Source organism: Atractosteus spatula, chromosome 9, assembly GCF_055471065.1.
Source record: "Atractosteus spatula isolate fAtrSpa1 chromosome 9, fAtrSpa1.hap1, whole genome shotgun sequence".
In the NCBI taxonomy this organism is placed as follows: Eukaryota; Metazoa; Chordata; class Actinopteri; order Semionotiformes; family Lepisosteidae; genus Atractosteus; species Atractosteus spatula.
Window position 1 is genome coordinate 52,741,963 of NC_142714.1, and position 18,713 is coordinate 52,760,675.

The following is an 18,713-nucleotide window of genomic DNA, read 5'->3' on the forward strand; positions in this document are numbered from 1 at the left end:
TGCAAGCTGGAAAGTGACCTAATATTTTTTAAAGACCTCTGTTGCCCACCATCAGGAAAATACATTATCCCGGATAGAAGAAGTACCAGTTTCCATCAGGGATCAAGTGCAACACACTGCTTATTAATTTACCCTGCCCTCAGTATATTCCTGAAACAGGGCATAGCGCCGGTATTGACAGGTTCATTACTTAGAAGACAAGTAAAAAATCCAAAGTTCCTCATCTTCTCAAGCCGCCTGTCTGGTTTATCAGGTAGTCCTAATAAAACTTATAATGCTGAAGAATGTGAGGAGGGTCACTTTTTTCGTTTTTACTTTTGTATTAAAGAGGATAATTGATTGCAATGGGAATGGTAGTCGCCCCACCAAAAGCACGTACTGTATCACATCTTACAGGCATTCTCAATAGTTGCCACTGCATTCAAATTTGAGTGCAGTTCTCCGATTATTTTCGAGTGTTAAAAATGGGTTTTCAATTCCTGTTAGGTAGGAATAAGTGCAGGGGGCCTCTCCCAGGTCTGTGCCAAGGTTAATGAATGCAGCACAACGGACTCAGTGCCACAGGAGATTCATTTTCTAGCCCTCCTGACTTTTGACCTCTGGCTGTGTGGCTTGGTAATGGAATAGCTTTGCTTGTATCAATCTGAGCCCCCGAAGGACGTTGTTAAAAATAAATAATTAAATCAAACACTAATTCCTCACCCTTAGAGAGAGATTCAAGAGCAGCAGGAAAACATTAATCAACACATAGTGTGAAGTGCACTTTGTGAACCCTTGCAGCCCAGGTAGTGGCAGAGCAGTGGGGGTGAGTTTACACAGCTCCTGTATGCCTCCTGGTCTCTCTGTTATGGATGAATGGATGAATGAGTCATTTTCCTGTTTCAGCCTTTCCTGCCTTATAGTTTTAGTCAATATAGGTATTGGCACCTGCTTCTCCTGGACATACAGTGGCAGTGAATCGTGTGTCATCATCAGCACATGTTTTAGATCTTCTGTGTTTCTGCATTTGCCTTTCTCATTGCAATCAGTCCCCAGATCTGGGAAGTAGGAATGGATGCACTTCGGAGATACAGAAATACAGTCAGTTACAATGATATATTGACAGAGGTATATGAATAGATATTGTAGATAAACAGGTAGAGAGAGATAAACAAATAGACTGGCAGAGAGATATATAGACATACAGTAGATATGTAGACAGAGAGACGACAGACTCAAAGACGTATTGTGCCCTCAAGGCTCTAAGTCTCTTCTTAGCACATTTAACATAACACATAACCCACTTTTGATCTTTGTTGGCATGTTGTTCTTTGTGAGTTATACAGTAAATCAGCCATGTGACAGTTCGCACAACGACCAGCAGACTGAAGGCCTGCTGCAACACCTAAACAAACATGCTTGTTGTGATCGCTGCCTTTTTGGTTGTTTCTGTGTACTACATGTTGAAGCAAAAAATGAGTTTGAATAGGAAATATAAAATGAAGCATTAATGGTTGTAATGTAAATTACTGATCACTCTCATTTCCATGTTGCTCATTTCTGTAAACCCAATGTTTTGACAGATCAGTGTGTGGATAAAGCTAAAGTTGATGAAAGTGAACAGAAGGCTGCCGAGCTATCCAAAAAGGTAAACTATGAATTATACTCTGATACGATTGGTATTCCACCAGTACCTCTCGTATCGAAAAGCTTTTTTCCTTAGCTCAGAGACAGGTTATTGATCTCCCTGCTTTGATCAATAACTGGCAGCATAAGGACATGATCTGTATCAGCATTACATGGATCAATATTGATGTACCAAGTCCATTTATGTAGTTATTTGTGCCTCACAGAGTTAGAGTTAGAATATGTAGAGACACCCTTTCAAAATGTTTTCGCCCAAGCTCCAGGGCTTCTGATCCTCTGAGCAAAGTCCACAAAAGGACCCTGTTACATTAAGGGAAAGCCACAGCCCTGTTAACATGGATTGATAGGAAACATGGGACTGACTTTCTCCCTTAAGTAAATATAGAAGTCTTGGTGTTATGTATTGGGAAATTGTACATTTTCCTTTCCCTTGAGAATTCCAGTTTGTGAAACTTGGAAGGAAATGTATTTTTAAGTCCAGAGTTGTTAATATTGATATTGTCAGCAATGCAATTGAATGACTTTTTCTGTTGCTGACTATGTTACAGGGTGAGTGTACATGTAATCTAAAGTTAATGTATATTCCCTTTCCCTGAGACTTACACCCTGGAAGAAAATCTACAGCTCTAGAATCTTCTGGTGCTTCATTAGACTAATCTGGTCAGCAAGTAGTGATGTGCTCTTGCTGGCCTCTCCTGCCAGTTCTTCTGCAAAGAGTTCTTCAAACACAGTTAACAGGCGCTGTCTTCCCTTTTTGAAATGCTATTAGTGTTTGTTTGTTTTTTTAGCAGTTTTAATTTCATGCACGTTTTCTGGAACTAATGCAATTTTATTTTTAAGACACAAAACGCAAAGAATCGAAAAACATATAGGCAATAACTTTACAAAAACTAAATAGCCTCCGGCCACAGCTCATATACAAAAACATACACAAAAAAACTAAAACTAATTAACTTGCTAGTAGGGGAATCATAATGCATTTTACATGCATGTGTTTCGTATTGTTTTTTCTGCCTCTGAGTGTGCAGGTGTTAAACTCCTGGTGCTGTTCGGTGTACAGCCCTGATCACCATGGGAGTGACTCTCACTCTAGCAAGTAAAGGAAAGTGTGCTGGTGTCAGCTGTCTGATGAAAGCAGAAAGAATCCCTCTCATCCTCAGTGGCAAATGTCATAGAATATTTCAGGTGTCCCCTAAGCACGTTGATGGAGAAGGGATCCCCATGGTGTCAGTGAAAACATTATCCTGACACAGGTCACTTTCCGGAAAGGTTAGGGCCATCACACTGGATGAAAATCATAAGGGAGCCAGTAAACAAATGGACAGGTGGATGAAAGAAGGTAAAAAAAGAGCAAAGAAAAGTGTCAGCTTTTGATCATCCGGCGCGATCTGTCGTGTTGTTTAAAGTCTTCTCATGATGCTTTAGTGTAGTGTGGAGATGGATGAGTGTGTTTGCTCTGGTGATCGTTGCAGTTTGATGAAGAGTTCACAGCCCGACAGGAGGCCCAGGCTGAGCTCCAGAAGCAGGAGGAGAAAATCAAAGAGCTGGAGGCGCGGATCCTCGCGCTGCAGACGCAGGTAACGAGACAGGAGTCCCTGGGGCCCTGCCCGGGTCTGCACGTCCAAGCACTCTGCTCCACCACCCGCTGGGGAAGGAATATATCGGCCGGGCTGCTCTTTAAAGTTAGCAGGCAACGTTCTGTGAATGCTTATAGGAAATGCCATGCATATTAAAATTGTTGTCCAGGCTGCCCTTTTCCTAAAACAATGAAACAGCTTCTCCTCTTAATTTGTAGTCTGTCTAAAATAGCCACTGCTACTACCAAAATTGAACGCCCACATTGCTACTCATTTTTAGGCTTGTAAACAGCTGCATTGCTGGAGAGTCAAAGCTAGAAAAGTGTGTTAGTTTACTTTTCCAATGAGAACTGTTATAACCCCTTGAAAAATAACATCTTTTATGCTGTTTCATGGAGGATCTGTTCTGCCTCATTAAAGCTCATAGCTTGTTTATAGCAACAGGAAAAGGAATTAATATCCTCTGAGTATTCGAACATCTAATTAGAAACATGTTTGAATTGTAGGTATTATTAAAAATATTAGCAACTGCTTTTAAATTAAGTAAAAGTGACGGAACATTTGGCAGAAGTAACAGTTTCAGTATTATGTTATGGACATAGTTCATTCATAATTGAATACATCTGAATTCTGTTTGTTCAGAATAGATTAGTCTTGCTAAAAATTTTATAAGATTATTGAAAGAATGTAAAAGTTCTCTTTTCCCCAGCTAAAATGTTAATTGAATCTACCTGTAGGCCTCGGGGTAAAAGACTAATTTTCAGTGAGGTCCTGAAGAATAGCAATATTTGTGCTGTCCTTCAGTTTGGAAAGGTCAGTGCTTGAGATATGACTGTTACTAAGGAGGAAGAATCTGCTAATTCAGTGAAGTGAAATTCTTTTGACTTCTAATCACAAATATGATACTTTTCATAGTGAGCTTTTTCAGAAATATGACATTATTTAATTTAATAAAATAGCACTTTACTTTTGAATACACAGGAATTTAGACAGGCTGATAGTTAAGGAATACTCTGTTGCAGCCACTTCCAGGGAATTGTGTTATTAAAAAGATGGATTAGATTTCATTTCTGGCCTTTACATAAACATCTCTTTTCAGCCAAAAGCCCGACACACCTAGCACAGAAAACGATAGTGATTTCCTCCTTAACCCAATTTTGAATGCTTAGTGCTGCCTAGAGACAAAGGGGTAGTTTGCTTTTGTGCTTATTAAATTTGATAAAAACTACCACTGAAATATGGTATTGCGTCTTTAGCTAAGAGGGCTTTTAAAACAGAAGCTATTTAAGTAATAAATGGATGCCATTTTCCCTGCCGCCCACACATTTACCTGTCTCTTCCCAAGTTTTTGAAAGAATAGTCACTATCATTAAGGTTGCTGGCATCCTTACAGTGGGCGCAATTTATTCCAGATACAGACCAAATCAGTACATTTGTCCAGCCTTCACATTGTCTGGGTCTGCTCTGACTTCATAACCAAGGCACCATCACAGTCATTCAGTGCAAGCCCTTCAGTTCATTTGTGTGCAGTCCTTGCTCACCAGTCCATCTCGCTAAGAGCCTTTGTCATCACTTGTTACCTGGTCTTTATGTGAAACCCGCTCATCACTCACACTGCAAGCCAACAGCTGCTCCACATATTCATGGCTCAATCTGCTTTAAACACTCAGTTTCCCTGTGATGCTGTCTGGTTAACAACCTTTTTTCATCACTCTCTCTGTTTTTCTTCATGTGCTATACTGTATGTTGTATAATAAGAATTTTTAAATTGCTCCCCATACCACATACTGTAGCTTTTATTTCTTGCCTGTGCTGTCTCCCTGTTTGTCAGCTTTCAGCTCCATTCAATCCTTTTCTTGCTTCAGAATCTCAGTTTCTCCCTCCGGTCTGCAAAGCACCCGTGTGCAGCGCATCAGCAGGGGGTGGAAGGCCCAAGTTAAGCAGCCCCTCTCCCTGAGAGCACAGAGCTGCTCCTGCCCCACTTCCCAGCCACCGGGGGACTTGTTGCACGGGCTGGGGCAGGAGCTTTTCTGTCTGTCAGCCGCTATTGTTCTGCTGCAAGGGAGAGAAAGAATGAAACTGCAACATGTATGTGTTTCTGAAATATAAAGTCACTCCTTATTCTTTCATCTCTTAGCCTTCTGTGTATTCCATTTAAATAGAAAATGTATTGTCAGGGGTAAGAGGAGGCTATTCATGGTGAAATTGAAATCATTGCACTGGACATGCTTCACAGAGCTCTTTTGAGAGCTGTGCCTCACCTTGGCTTCATTGTGGAAGCTAGAAGTGGCCCTTGTGCTTTCAAAGTGCTATAAGTTTGCAAGCAACAGAAAAGGCCAATAACTTTTAATCATGCATTTAATTGCAGCACATTCTTCTATGTTGCATTTACCGTGCCACTGTGCTCAGCTTTATGCTGTTAGACATGCACAGTTGTCTAATTAGGTGCCAAAACCTAAATACCTTAAATAAGATTATCAGGCCAAGAAATGTTTCTGAGGAATCAAAGATTTTCTCCTTTTGTTTTTTTAGTGCTTCTTAAATGAAGAGAAAGTTCTGCTTGTCTTAAAGACACATTAAGCTTTTAAATTAAAGGCATAAACGCATTTTTATTGCAGGGTCATTGGTTTATCAGCAAACTACATATTTACTATATTCCAGTGACTTTTCACCCTGCTAGAGCCTGTGATTCGTCTTCTGTTGTCTACACTTCTTTTTTATCCCTTACTTTTTATTCTGTAGTTTGAAGCCTTACACCTTGAGGTTTTTTTTTACTAACAGAGAAACTTTACATCTTAAAACAATCTCAAAAATCTTATAAATTAATAAATACTAAGGAGATAGTCACCAGCATTCCCAGTTATTCAAGAATTCTTGTAGAATTCTTGTAAAGTCTCCCATACCAAAATAACAAAGAATTTATTAGAACTGATACTCTATTCTGCCCTAGAGTTTTAACAGAACAGACGGTTAAACCCCAGAGAATAAATGCCAGCTGGCATATCTTACAGTTCCTCCTCGTTATTGTCTGAAATTTGATGGAGACCTTGACAGAGTGGAGCCTGAGATGCCAGAGATGATGCAGCTCACTCTTCCATTGGCTCTCCTTGTTGCCATGGCCCACGCTCTTGGATCACAGCCTAGCAACCGGGCGGTTTCTCCAAAACCCGGTGCAACAGGTCCTGCGCCTAACTCTGCAGCAGCATTCACACACTGCCGTTTCCAGTCGACTCAACATTAAAAATGTTGAAGACAAATCTTTTTTTTTTCCTGAACTGACTCGAGTTAATACAGGACCTTGTTCACAACCTGCAAGCAAGATTAATCCTTTTCCATTATTCTTTGTAAATATTTAATAGTGTGCACCCAGCAGTAATAGCAGGGCTATGTCTGCATGGGGTACCTGCACAAAGTGCAAATGCTGCTGTATTTGAATCTATTCCTGTTTAAACTGCTTGAAGCCCAAGGCTTTACGTCACACATTATTGGCTTGAGCTCAGTCACCCTTGTAAAAAAGACAAACAGAAATGAACAGACTGTCGTCATGTGTATAAAACTGAAGTCTTCAGGAAAAAAAAATCAGTGTCCCTCTTATTTATACGATAGAAAAGGAAAAACAGAAATAGAGGATGATGGGAAAAAGAATAAAATGCTGGTGAGAACTAGGTAAATAGAGTTTTAAAGTGTATAAATATTTAATGTTCATTTTCTGCCTGTTAAATGGGGAAACCTTTCTGTATATTCTGTGCTGAATAGAAACCCTTCAACGACAGATTTAATATCATACCGGCACTCAGACTGAGCAATATTTTCCCAATTACTAAAAGTCTTGTGGAGCCTTGGCTTCTTTCTTTCTCTGTGCTTGAGTTATCAGGGCTGCTCGTTTATTCAGTGGAATGAACTTCATTTCAAATTAGTCATTAATTATAGAGAAAATCTGGTTAATGAAACAGTGGTCACGTTTAACGTCTCTTGGAAAAACACAGACATCCTTCTTGATGTTGTCTCGAGGGCGATCGTGTTTGGAAGCCCTTGACCCTTGACTGTACAATGCTAAAATAATTAAATGTTTCATTTCAGGTGCTTTTTTGTGCCAGCCCTTGGAACAATTTGCACTTCATCAAGTGATCAAATTGAGAGTTTTGGCAATGATTGAACTCTAATGAGACCATTTCTCTGTCCATGTCTTGGCCAATATATAACATTTCTTCTCTAATATGCCATCACTGTCACCATCCTCACTGTCGCTTCAGTTCCATTTGTATCCATATTTCCTCTCCCTTTTCTGTTCTTTTGTGGGTGTCTTGAAAACCATGTAGTTTGTGGAGGCTTTTCCAGCAGGAAATAATAAAAAAAAGGTCTGCTTATGTCTTTCTCTGGAAAGTTGTTGGGCTCTTGGGCTCTCTCTGCCATAATCTGCTTCTTTCTTTTCTTGCTCTGTCTTGTCTCTGTCTAGCTGAGTAGTGAGGAAGGCAAGCTCAAAGAGGCGCAGCGGGTCATCTGTGAATCTGATGGAAAGGTGGGTGATGTTCTGTAAGAGAATTATGGCTCCGGTCTGTTCTGTGCGTGTATTTCTTTGCTATGTTCATGTGCACATCACACACACATACTTGTACAGTGAGGACCTACAGAACCATTGGCTCTCATTCAGTTTTCATTGACTCTGGTCTAACCTGAGGAAATGACCCCCCACTTTCAGCTGAAAGTCGACACAAAATGAAGCATTTTTGCCACTTTTAGATTTTAAATAAGACGACACTTGATTTCTAAAAAAATAATTTAAAAAATAAATTGCTTCCCAGGAGGTTCTGTCTTTCTGAAAAAAAATTCAAATTCAGTTTTGACAAATATGCTGTAGTAATACCTGTGTACCCCACACTACCACCACCACACAAACCCTCCCACGCACCCCAACACCTTGGTCTCTACAGGTACACCTACTGGACACTTTATTAGTATCTAGATCAAAATAATCTGCCAGCTTTGTTTTAGAGTCACCTGAATTTTCTGCTTGTTCTGTTTTCAGTGATGGTACTGAAGCTTCATGGTGTCAGGAGCCTTTGAGTTCAATTGTGTTTTTTTGTTTTTTGTAGTCTTTTTCACTAATTCTCATGGGCAGAGGCTGCAGACTTGTTTCTATTGATTCAGTGTCAACCTGTGACCTTCAGTAACTCTGAAAAGCAGTGCCCAGTGCCACTTGACCCAAGACAATATCTCTAGTCTTACTCTGAGTCACAGGCACTGTTTCAGGGGCAATGACCACAGACAGCAGACGCCCCATCAGGTACCGTTATTGTCATGTCTCATGAAATTGATTAAACATGCCTTATGCTCTTGGGACAGGAGGTGACTTCAGCCACAGTACCATGGTGTTGGTCAGAAAGGACAATTATCTTCTAAATGTGTTGACTTTAAAAAAAAAATACATGAACAGTACAGTGAGATCAAAGGAGGTCTCAAAAGTAACAGTACTCCACCTCCTCAAAAAAAAACAATTCACTAGTTTTATGCTCTTCAAATAAACTAGCACGTTAAAATCTCATTTCACCCTCCTGTCTGAGTTACTAGACTGGGACATTTAATTGTGCTGTATTCTCAGATGCCTTTTTGACTGACGCCTGCTCTTGAGCGCCAGCCGTCCCTGCAGAGTCTAATTTGCTCTTTGGCTTCCCTGCGCCCTTCTGCCTCAGAAGTGGGGTTATATTTAATGCTGTGTTGCCACTCTGTGATAGGAAGTGCTTGCAAAAGGCTATGTCATGCTAATCAGAATCCTAAATGAACGAGTGAGTTAAGACATTGGCAGCGAAGGGCCATTAGCAAGGATGGAGCGTAAGACAGGCTTGCCCCATTTTTGACCCCTGTTACCAGCGATCAATGCTCGGACATGGTTTGCAACACTCATCAAAAAGTAAAGCGTTATGGCCATATTGACCAAAATGGGCTTTTCAGAACACACTTGCGCAGCAGGAGCTGCTCTGCGGTGCCTCGTGGTCCTTTGCTGGGAAGAAGAAGTGCTAAGATTATGCGCAACCTTTAGAGTGTTGTAATGTCTTATTAACATTCTGCGTGCAGAAGGGGCCGAGGAAGCGCATGGCGCACACCAGAATACTAAAGCCACTCGAGCAGCGCGGTGGGCCAATGAATAAGAAAATGATGCCGCTCTAATTTACCAGCTAATTTGCTTTCATTCTCTTGCATTAATCTTAAAAGAAAAAAAAAACAGGCCGCGGTGACCGGGAGATTGACAGATGCGTAATCATAGTTATATGCCAGCGTTTAGGAAATTAGTCTTGTGTTTAAGCCACTTCCAGCTCCACCTTTTTTCATTTCCTCTGTAATAATACAATGCATTGAGAATTATATACTTAAAACTTTTTGTGATTTTTATTAAAAAACGCCCAGTCCTGTAATGATGGAAGGGGCGGAGAAGCTTGAAATGAGAAGCCTGAAAATGTGTTCATCAGGAAAAAAGATAACGCAAGAACTTCATCACAGATTAATTTCTAATAATCGGCAGGTCACAAACTACAGTATCTGTATTCTTCCTGGCTTGTTTTCTAATTGATCCATTTGCATATTTTTTTATTTCGCAACTGTCACCAGTTTTGTTTTTTGAAGATGATAAATATATACGGTTTGCATTAAAAAAAAATCACATCGAAATGAGGCGTTAGCTCAGCCCTGGCAGGAACTACGGAGTTCTGCGTGTTATCTGAAATTGTTTTAATTTTTCCTGCCAAAGCTTGATGTTTTCTCTTTGTGAAATTATCTCATTGCTTTAGGAGCAGAAATGGCTCTTCATGCTGTAGCCAGTTCAGAAGCTCCTTTTTTCTGACAACAGAAGGGATTGAGTCAGTCCTGTTGTCACTCCTGGTGCTCTCCTGATATGATCACTTGGATCTTGACGTTTGTTAGCTATTATTTTAGAGCCTCAGTTACATTTGTGTGCATAATCGCTAAACAGTTTGAAATGCATTACTCCAACCACGAAATGTCTAAAAAGCTGCACACATAATTACACGTGTGACATCCTCACTGTGAGCAAAGCTGCTAAATTAGATGTGATTTAACCAGGACAGCCTTGTGGAGGTGTAGACTCATGTCCAGTAGGGAGTCCTTCTTTAACAGCTTTTTTGCAGGAAGAGACAAAGGTTGTCCAAGGTCAGTGAGTCAGTGATTAGTTTTCACTTAAGACCCAGCTTGATTGATCAATTTTGACAAGAATTTATGAGCACAAAGCATAGTGCAATCCATATACTGTAGATATGTACACTCTATATGCATGTATATATACGGTGTTAAATATATCTCTTCTTACACCACTTTAACACATTGTATGATAATGTCATTAGCTGTGTGAGCAATTCTATTAAAGATTCCTTGCAAAAACGGCAAACATACAGTGTGGCAGTCAAATGGTTCATGCTGAACTTGATGGCCATTAACAGCAAATTTGCAAGTTGGAATAAAGCTATTCTCATGGTCCTCATTTTTTATCACATTGAGCTGTGTGGGCAAAGTGAGACCTGACAGTTTTAAGACTCAAGTACAACAGGCAGAGTAGAATTTAGCAGTAAAGGCTTAGATTGGAAAGACTGCTACTCAGAAAATGTTATGAATAATGGTGATTAAATGTTGCATTAAATATATTAAATTATGCATTCTTTGTAAATAAATCACAAAACCTTTAAGAGTCAAATTTTAGTTTGTTTGGTAAACAGTGATATGATAAGAGATTTCTCCAAATGTTACCTGTGAATTAAAAATATCACTCGCTGTTGCATCAGTAAATAGAACCTGGAGAATCCAGGAATGTGTCAGCTCTCTGTGGAATGTTTAGCGCTTGTGATACCCTACCAGAGCTGTGCTAAGTGCATAGGGAGAATTTTAGAGAATCAGGAACAATGCTGCTAAATATAAATGTAACCCCACAAGAGCCTCTCCTTTCTCTGGAGTGAAACCAAGCATGTCAGTGGATCAGTGTTCCTCTGAGGCCTGCAGTTTGCTGTATCACTGTGTTGCCAGAACTCTGTCACTCTGCCGTGCCAGTGACTGATGGAAAGGGGTGTAATTTAAAGTACATCCTTTTTACACCCATATCGCACACTTCAACATTCCTCAATGCCCAGCAGTTGATACAGTCCCCTCCTTGAGAACTTTTCCAGTGTGTAACTTGTTATGCAGTAAGCTCTTTATTGAGTAGACCCCCGCTCTGCTGAGTAAAGACAGCATGTGTATTCTACAGCTAAAAACACTCAGGCCTTATTATTGGTCTCATTGCCTGGTTTTTACCACTTGGAAGTTCATCTACCAGGCGACTGACCTAGTTTTCCATGTGCAGGTCTGTTAGCAAGGTGGAGATATATTAGTAATGGTACCTTGGAGCATTAACCTTTGGCTTGCTGATAGAAGCCAAGCTGGCTGTAAATACGCCCAGCGCGTTTTCTGCTCATTTATAAGTTTCTCCACAGCACAGGGGATTAGAGCTCAGGGGAGATCAGGATTGGCCTAAAAACTCGACAGGGCCTTTATCAGCCCTTATTACAGGCAGAGGAGAAGTAGAGTTAGTTCTTAATCATTTCACATTCTTGAGGAAGATGAAAATAACCGTAGTTTACAAAATAAGAAAGGGCCATGTGCTGTCATTTGCCCAGCCAGGTGCAGAGCAGGTCAAGTCCTGAAGCTTTCTAAATGACGGCCATTCAGTGCCGAGAGTGGGCTTTTCTTTCAAATCAGGGACAGTGTTGGACTGCATGCTAACTGAGCTCTTGGTGTTTTTTTACAGGCTGCATCAGGGGTTCCCCCTCCCCCTCCTGTGATAGGGGGTGCTGTACCTCCTCCTCCTCCTCCTCCACCACCTCCACCTCCTCCTGGGGGCTGCCCCCCCCCTCCCCCCCCTCCCCCTCTGTTTTGTGCAGGAGTTCCCCCTCCTCCCCCCCCTCCACCTGGTGCAGGGCCCCCACCGCCCCCACCCTTCCCTGGTGCTCCTGGCATTCCTCCTCCACTGGCTCCCCCTGTTGTCAAGTTGCCTTACGGACTGCAGCCGAAGAAAACCTACAAACCAGAGGTGGCCATGAAGAGAATCAACTGGTCCAAGGTACTGGATTAGCGTGCGCACTGAGTGTTATTGTGTGGCTAGCAATTTCCCTGGGCTACCTCTTATTGTTACTGTAGATCTGTATTGTAAATATACTGCTTTTCTGCAGCAGTAGAAGTTTTCCTAAAATGTCTGTCAAGCAATGTGGACAATCTACCACTCTCTCACTGGGAAAGCTTCTGTAGATCATAATACAGTTGCATTGGGTAAACAATGAAGAAGAAGAATTTTATAATTAGAGCTGCTAGGAGTTTGTAGAGTTTTTATTCTCTGTAAACTAATAATACTCGCCTTGCACCTTGCTCCAGTTTTGCTTCTTGCAATTATTTTTGTAAAGCACAGCTGGAACATATGGGCTGAAGTAATTGTTTTGTACTGAGGCGCCTTGGTTGCAACAGCTTGTTTTTCTCTTGGACAATACAATCAGTGTGGCAGAGACGTGAAACCAGATAAATCAGATAAACACACTTTATCCTTATTGCTTCAGTCGAATTCAATCTGGAATAATATTATTTCAGGATACACAGTGTGTGCAGTTGTATTGGAATTTATCGCCCGTGTGTGTATTGACTCCATCTTCAGTCAGACTCCATGTACAGCCTTTAGACTATGTCAGTTGTTTTTAGATATTGTAAATAACTGCAATTATGAAAATTAGAAATGGAATCTGTATAAATGGAATACACCTACTGTAGATGGCTGTGTGTGCACTTGCTCTAGTTTGAGGCTGATATTTTGTACCATCTAAGAATTTGTAATCTTTTCATTTGCAATCAGGTTTGCAATTAATACTTGTTTTCCAAGGACTCGTATCCACTCTCGAAAGTATAGAGAAAGCATATTTGTTTTTCACTGCGGTAGGACGATAGGCCATCTTTATTTTTTTAGGTCCTTCACTGGGGCCATGTTCGAACATAAAACCTTAAGGAAGTTGCTTGTTGGGCGGCTAGTAGTCTATTGATCTGAGGATCTTATCCAGCTGATGTACAGTATCTTAATTCATTTAAATTGAATGTGTTTTTAGATTCAGAGCATTATCTGTGTGAAGACACCCAATTCCCAATATGCATTCTGCATAATCATTTGAAAGAGATATGTATTCCAGCCCTATTGAATTTCACAGGCTTACAGTGTATGTACATATTCCTTTTGAAATTGATCAAATGCATATGGGTATTTTTTAAATTGGATTTTTGTTCATGAGGTTGAAAAAGGCAATTAGAGGTATTTGTAATACAATGAGGTATTTGTAGTAGATAGATAAGTGGAGTTCTTCTAAATTATATATCTGGAGATGTGGTTGTTTTTTAGGTTCTTTTTTTCTGTTACATGGCTATAATGGTAAATATCCAGTCATTTTATTGTTGCGGACTCTACTGTACTGTAGGTGAAAATTTGAAGAGTGTAGTTATATTAGTGTATCATGAACCAAGGAGAAAGAATTATTTCTACCAAAGGAGTTTAAATAGTGATCTGTGACAATGATGTCACTTTAACATAGTGTGTATGTAATGTCACAGGTCTTCATCAACCTCATCAGCATTTTCCACTGATCTCCTACAGAAACAAAACACTGTACACATTTCTGCACAAAGGAAAAGATTTTCCTGGACTCTAACAAAAGTCAAATCTATCAGGTGCATAGTTTGAGGGATTAGAAACCTGTCTTTCTGAGCTGTAAACTCATTCTCAAAGAGAGTTTTTAAACATTCTGACTCTGATATTTTACCTTGAGTTGTACAAAATCACTAACTACTGGTGTTTAAGTAGGGCTTTTCACCCCAAAGGATCCTAAGACCTTATTATTTAGAAAGGGACCCATTTCCTCCAACACTAGAGTACAGCGCCCACCTGGGAACACATGGCAGCCATTCTGCAGCCCCACTGCACAGCATATCTGGAGGGGTGAGAAATGACTTCACCTGTGGACTTTAGGAGAACTTTACAGAGCCAGATTGTACAGGCCCTGGGCTGAAGTTATCAAGGATGCCAAAGTTACAGTAACACTCCTTCTCTTACAAACATGTAACAATCAAGTAGCCAAGACCTCCTTTTAACTTCTCACTTGAAAGACAGCACCTCTTACAGTAGTGTGTCCCATCACCATACTGGGACAGTTTTTAAATTTTGTTTCAGAGGAAAGAGCACCCCCTACTGGGCTTCTAACAACATGGAGAGCAGTGACCTGCTTTTGCTCAGAGGTTTCTCACCCCCATACAGAAATAATTAAGGTATCCTTGTAATGTTGTATCAGTGTGTTAATTTTACATTTTAAATCTGTAGTATTTCAGTCACATCTGCTGTGGAAATCCTGCACTCAGTGGTGATAACAGGAGTACCACAGCATTTTTTCATAATGGCCTATGAGCCAGAATAAATGTGCTAATGGTCAAATAAGACCTAGATTCAAAATACCAATAAACATAATGAATCTCTGAGATAAAATACTATGAAAATCAAAAAATACTATTGGAAAATGTATGCAGGTTTCCTTTTTTATAGCCTAGGAAGTAATATGTCCTTTTTGATAAAGAAATAATAATTTGAATATATAATTCATATACAGTACGTATGTCTAGACATTATATTCTGTTTTCTCTAAAACTGTTGATTTGTTAAGATACAGTAAAACCAAATGAACAATCTAATATTTCTAAAATACCTATCCCCATCTGTGGTCCGTTTTCCTTCTTCATAGTAGGTCCACCTCCAAAATTGGATTTTTGTTCATGAGGTTGAAAAAGGCAAATAGAGGTATTTGTAGTAGATAGATAAGTGGAGTTCTTCTAAACAGCGATGATAATAATAATGTGTTATTGTACACATCTCTTGATTGTGGGCTTTCTAAAGATGCACATGATTATGAAAAAAAGTCTCACCAACCTGTGCTGTATGTGAACAAGCCATCATACTGTAGAGAGGAATGCAGTAATGCTGCCATCAGAAATAATATTGCACGTGTCGCCTGTGTGAAGCATTCAATCATTAATGGCTTTGCAGAGAGGAGGAGATGTGCACAGGATTTATGGAAATCAATCCATGTTTCTTATGCAAATACACAATATAAAAAAACCATGAAGGTGTTTTAACATCTGTGTAATGGTACTCAGTTGCTTGATACCCTGTAGAGTGTAATATGATTTTTAATGTGACTTAGTGACAAGACGAAGGGATCGTCAGTGCTTAAAATTATAGACTGTACTGGTGCATATTATTATGTTTATGCATTCATCTTTTAAACAAGTGCATCTATCTTTCTATATTGAGAGATTTAGAAGGAAATTGGTACATATATTAAGTACACAAAACAATAGGAATAATGAAGGCAGAGGTATAAAATGCATCTCATGATCTCATAGATATTCATTATAGCGTGAGGAAAAGCAATAATTTTATGTGTATTTCAAAATATGTCAAAGTTAACAAATCCATCTTCAGACGCTGGAGCAGTTGGGTTTGCTGTCAGAGAAATCTGGTAGCATTTCACCTCTCTGTTTTATGAAATGCTGAGTCGAAATATGTGACCTCTTAACATTTTGCCTGTGAAGCACATACAATAATATTAGCCTGCCCCTTTTAGCACAGACCCGGAGCCCAGCAACAGTGACAAAATCTGGAAGAGAAGATGTCACTCCAACACGTGTCCACGAGGCTCAGTGTGTCCCATTTCCTGGTTAGTGTACAGCCTCAGTGTACAGGCCGACTGAGAGACATGTGAAGCTCTGGCTAGGACCCTCCTCTCCACTATTTCTAAATCGGTTTCCTGTACTTTATTTACTTGGGCAAACAATTATATGTAACATTTGCCTCCATTTGTGTTGGCGGTTGGTTGCAGCTTTTGTTGCAGTTTAGTGTAATACCATGAACACTTGACATGAATGCATCTTCAGTGCTCCGAATGCACATTCTGTGTCAGCAATGAGACAGTTTAGCCTGCTTCCATTTGATCAATTTCCATGGTGTACAATTTATTATTTCAGCTGGAAATAATAAATAAAATTGTACAGAATAATGTGATTCAGTCTTTGACTGTGACAGTGCCAATGTATTAGCAATGCCACCTCCTTTATACTTTTTCTAATTGTAACCAGTGTCAACATCTTGTGGTCAAGAATATGCTGCTGCTTTTCCTTAATGTCAGTCCAGAAATTTCTTTGAAGGAAAGAATAATATTTCTTCTTTCTTAAGGAAAAAAAACATCTTGCTTTGCTCTAAATCACCCACTGGAGACCCTTCCATCTCTAACCGTGAAAAAAAATAATAATAAAAAAATGCATAAAAAGGAAAACCAGCCAGGAGCGATAAAGTGAGGAAACAATTTTTTAGCATGTAACTGATTTTCAAGCGGCCATGCTGGAGATTGTTGCCTGGAGGTGTTGTAATGTAATTTCTCCTACGGTTAGAGCACCTACACTTGGGAATGGAACACGTTTATGGAAAAGTAAATGATTGCTCAGCCTGCGTCTCAGGCCCATGGAACAGCATGAAATCCGCCAAGAACTTGTGGTCTGATATCCATGTGGACAAGATAGCTGTTTTACATCAGTTAAAGTCGAGCACAGTCACTGTGACACCTACAATAACAGCCGTGGTTCTGATAGTGTGACAATGCTGCAGATTTCTAAACAAAAAGGAATTGAACGCTGTTGTTCTTGTGACTTTCCAAAGGTTTCACGTGTGGAAATTTATTTAATAGTTTTCACAAAAGTTGTCTTTAAGGAGAATATTGCAAGGAGGCTACACTTGGAACAAATAGCAAAGTTAACACTTCAGTTATTACTTTCAGAAAGTTATTGTTAAAGTCATAAAGATAGTTAATGAAGCTGGTTGTTATTATTGTTTTTTGCAGTTGGTTTCTGAAGGTGTCTTCCTCATTAAATTCAGTAGTTACTTTTCCCCCTAGACACCTTTAAGAAGAGTGCAGTAAGTCTGCTAGCTACCCTTCAACAGGGTAGTAAAGCTATAAATATTCCAGTTGTTTATTTCTTTCGGAAAGTTATTTGCAGGCGACCTGGGGGCTTGCCAGAGTCGTTCTGTTATGTGAAGGAAGGATGCACATCGGGATTTTTACTGTGCAGCGCTATCGGCTTCAGAGGAGATTTATCAATACCGAGCGCGAGATGTTGTAATTAGTTTTGAGGGACTTGTTTGGAGAAGATATATACTACTTGCTGTGCATGTGTAACAGAGTTATTGAATACAGGTGTGTGCGTCAAATGTATGAGACTCTGAGGACAGCTGAAGAGGGAGAGATTTGGGACAAGTAAATCTGTGCACCTTATTTTGTATTTTAATATGCTATCCATTTGGCTTGCCTTGGCATACTATAATGGAACATTTCTACAGTGTGTGCCCTTTGGTATGAAAAAAAAAACTGTACCTACCATAAAAAATGAGTACCATTAAATTAAAGTTTTTCACTGCCCAAATTCCAAAGTTGTCCTCCAGTTTTAAATTAGGTCATTTGGCCATTTCTTAACTCTACCTCCTGATAACTGCAAAGAATGTCTTAGCCATGTGGGCATTGTCTGTCGCACGTAAATTAAAAGCAGCCAAGTTCTTTTTTAAGGGTGCTCTACCATGAGCGACAGCTCTGCTCTGATGGCTTGGATTCAGGACAGATGGCACACAGTTCAGTTTCAAAAGATTGTTCAATGGCATTTCATTTTTTTAAAGCCTCCATCAAGCGAATTCTGAATTGTGTGCACACTGAGTGTGTGTGTGTAAACAGTCGCACAGAATTTGAGGCATTCTGCCTCCTGTCTTGACAGAGGTGAACAACATCAGTGGGACAGTCTGGATGAGATTGAAACATCCCTACTGAATACAGAAAAAAGAACAAAACTTGCTGGTTGCAAGCTGTTCACTTTCAGAGTTGATGAGTCCCCTTCAATAAAATACATCAGCGCTTAGTATTCAGTTCAAGTATTACAGGCTAAACAGCCTCCTCCTGATTTTAACCTTTCTCTTGTTCACTCAGTTACAAGAGTGTCCGTTCCTGTCTGCACAGCTGTAACTGGACTACATGCAGAGATATTCTTGTCACTATGTCTTTTTCTTGTTTTCAACACAAATTTGCTCTGTCACAACACCTGCCCTTTTTCTTAACACCCTTCTACTTTGCGAGAGTAAAAATAACAAAACAACAATTAACCTACAGTACCCATGCAAGTTAACTTGAGTGCATTGTAAAGGATTCTCTGAAAATAATAATCATCCAATACAGTCATTGAAGAGTTTACAAAACCCAGATCTGTTGGGTGTCATTCTTGACTCCAATTTATATCTTAATTCTGTGACTAGAACTGCTTCTGACATTTAAGAAACATTTCTTAACTCAAAACCTTGCTTAATGTAAAAATGTTCATGCTTTCATGAGATCCCATTCACCTACTCTAACTCTTTATTTGCTT

At 39.8% G+C, this 18,713-nt stretch overlaps 1 protein-coding gene across 6 annotated transcripts in view; it reads left to right on the plus strand.

The window, feature by feature from the left end:
* diaph2 (diaphanous related formin 2) overlaps positions 1–18,713 on the plus strand; it is a 498,271-nt gene that overhangs the window by 176,010 nt on the left and 303,548 nt on the right. For 4 of the 6 annotated variants that reach the window (XM_088924957.1, XM_088924960.1, XM_088924958.1 and 1 more), the window contains 4 exons: positions 1,563–1,627; positions 3,099–3,203; positions 7,660–7,722; positions 11,989–12,300. In XM_088924957.1, coding sequence (XP_088781083.1) covers positions 1,563–1,627; positions 3,099–3,203; positions 7,660–7,722; positions 11,989–12,300 — 545 coding nt within the window. The remainder of the gene's footprint in view (positions 1–1,562; positions 1,628–3,098; positions 3,204–7,659; positions 7,723–11,988; positions 12,301–18,713) is intronic. The other 2 variants (XM_088924961.1, XM_088924962.1) reach the window with 1 other exon arrangement.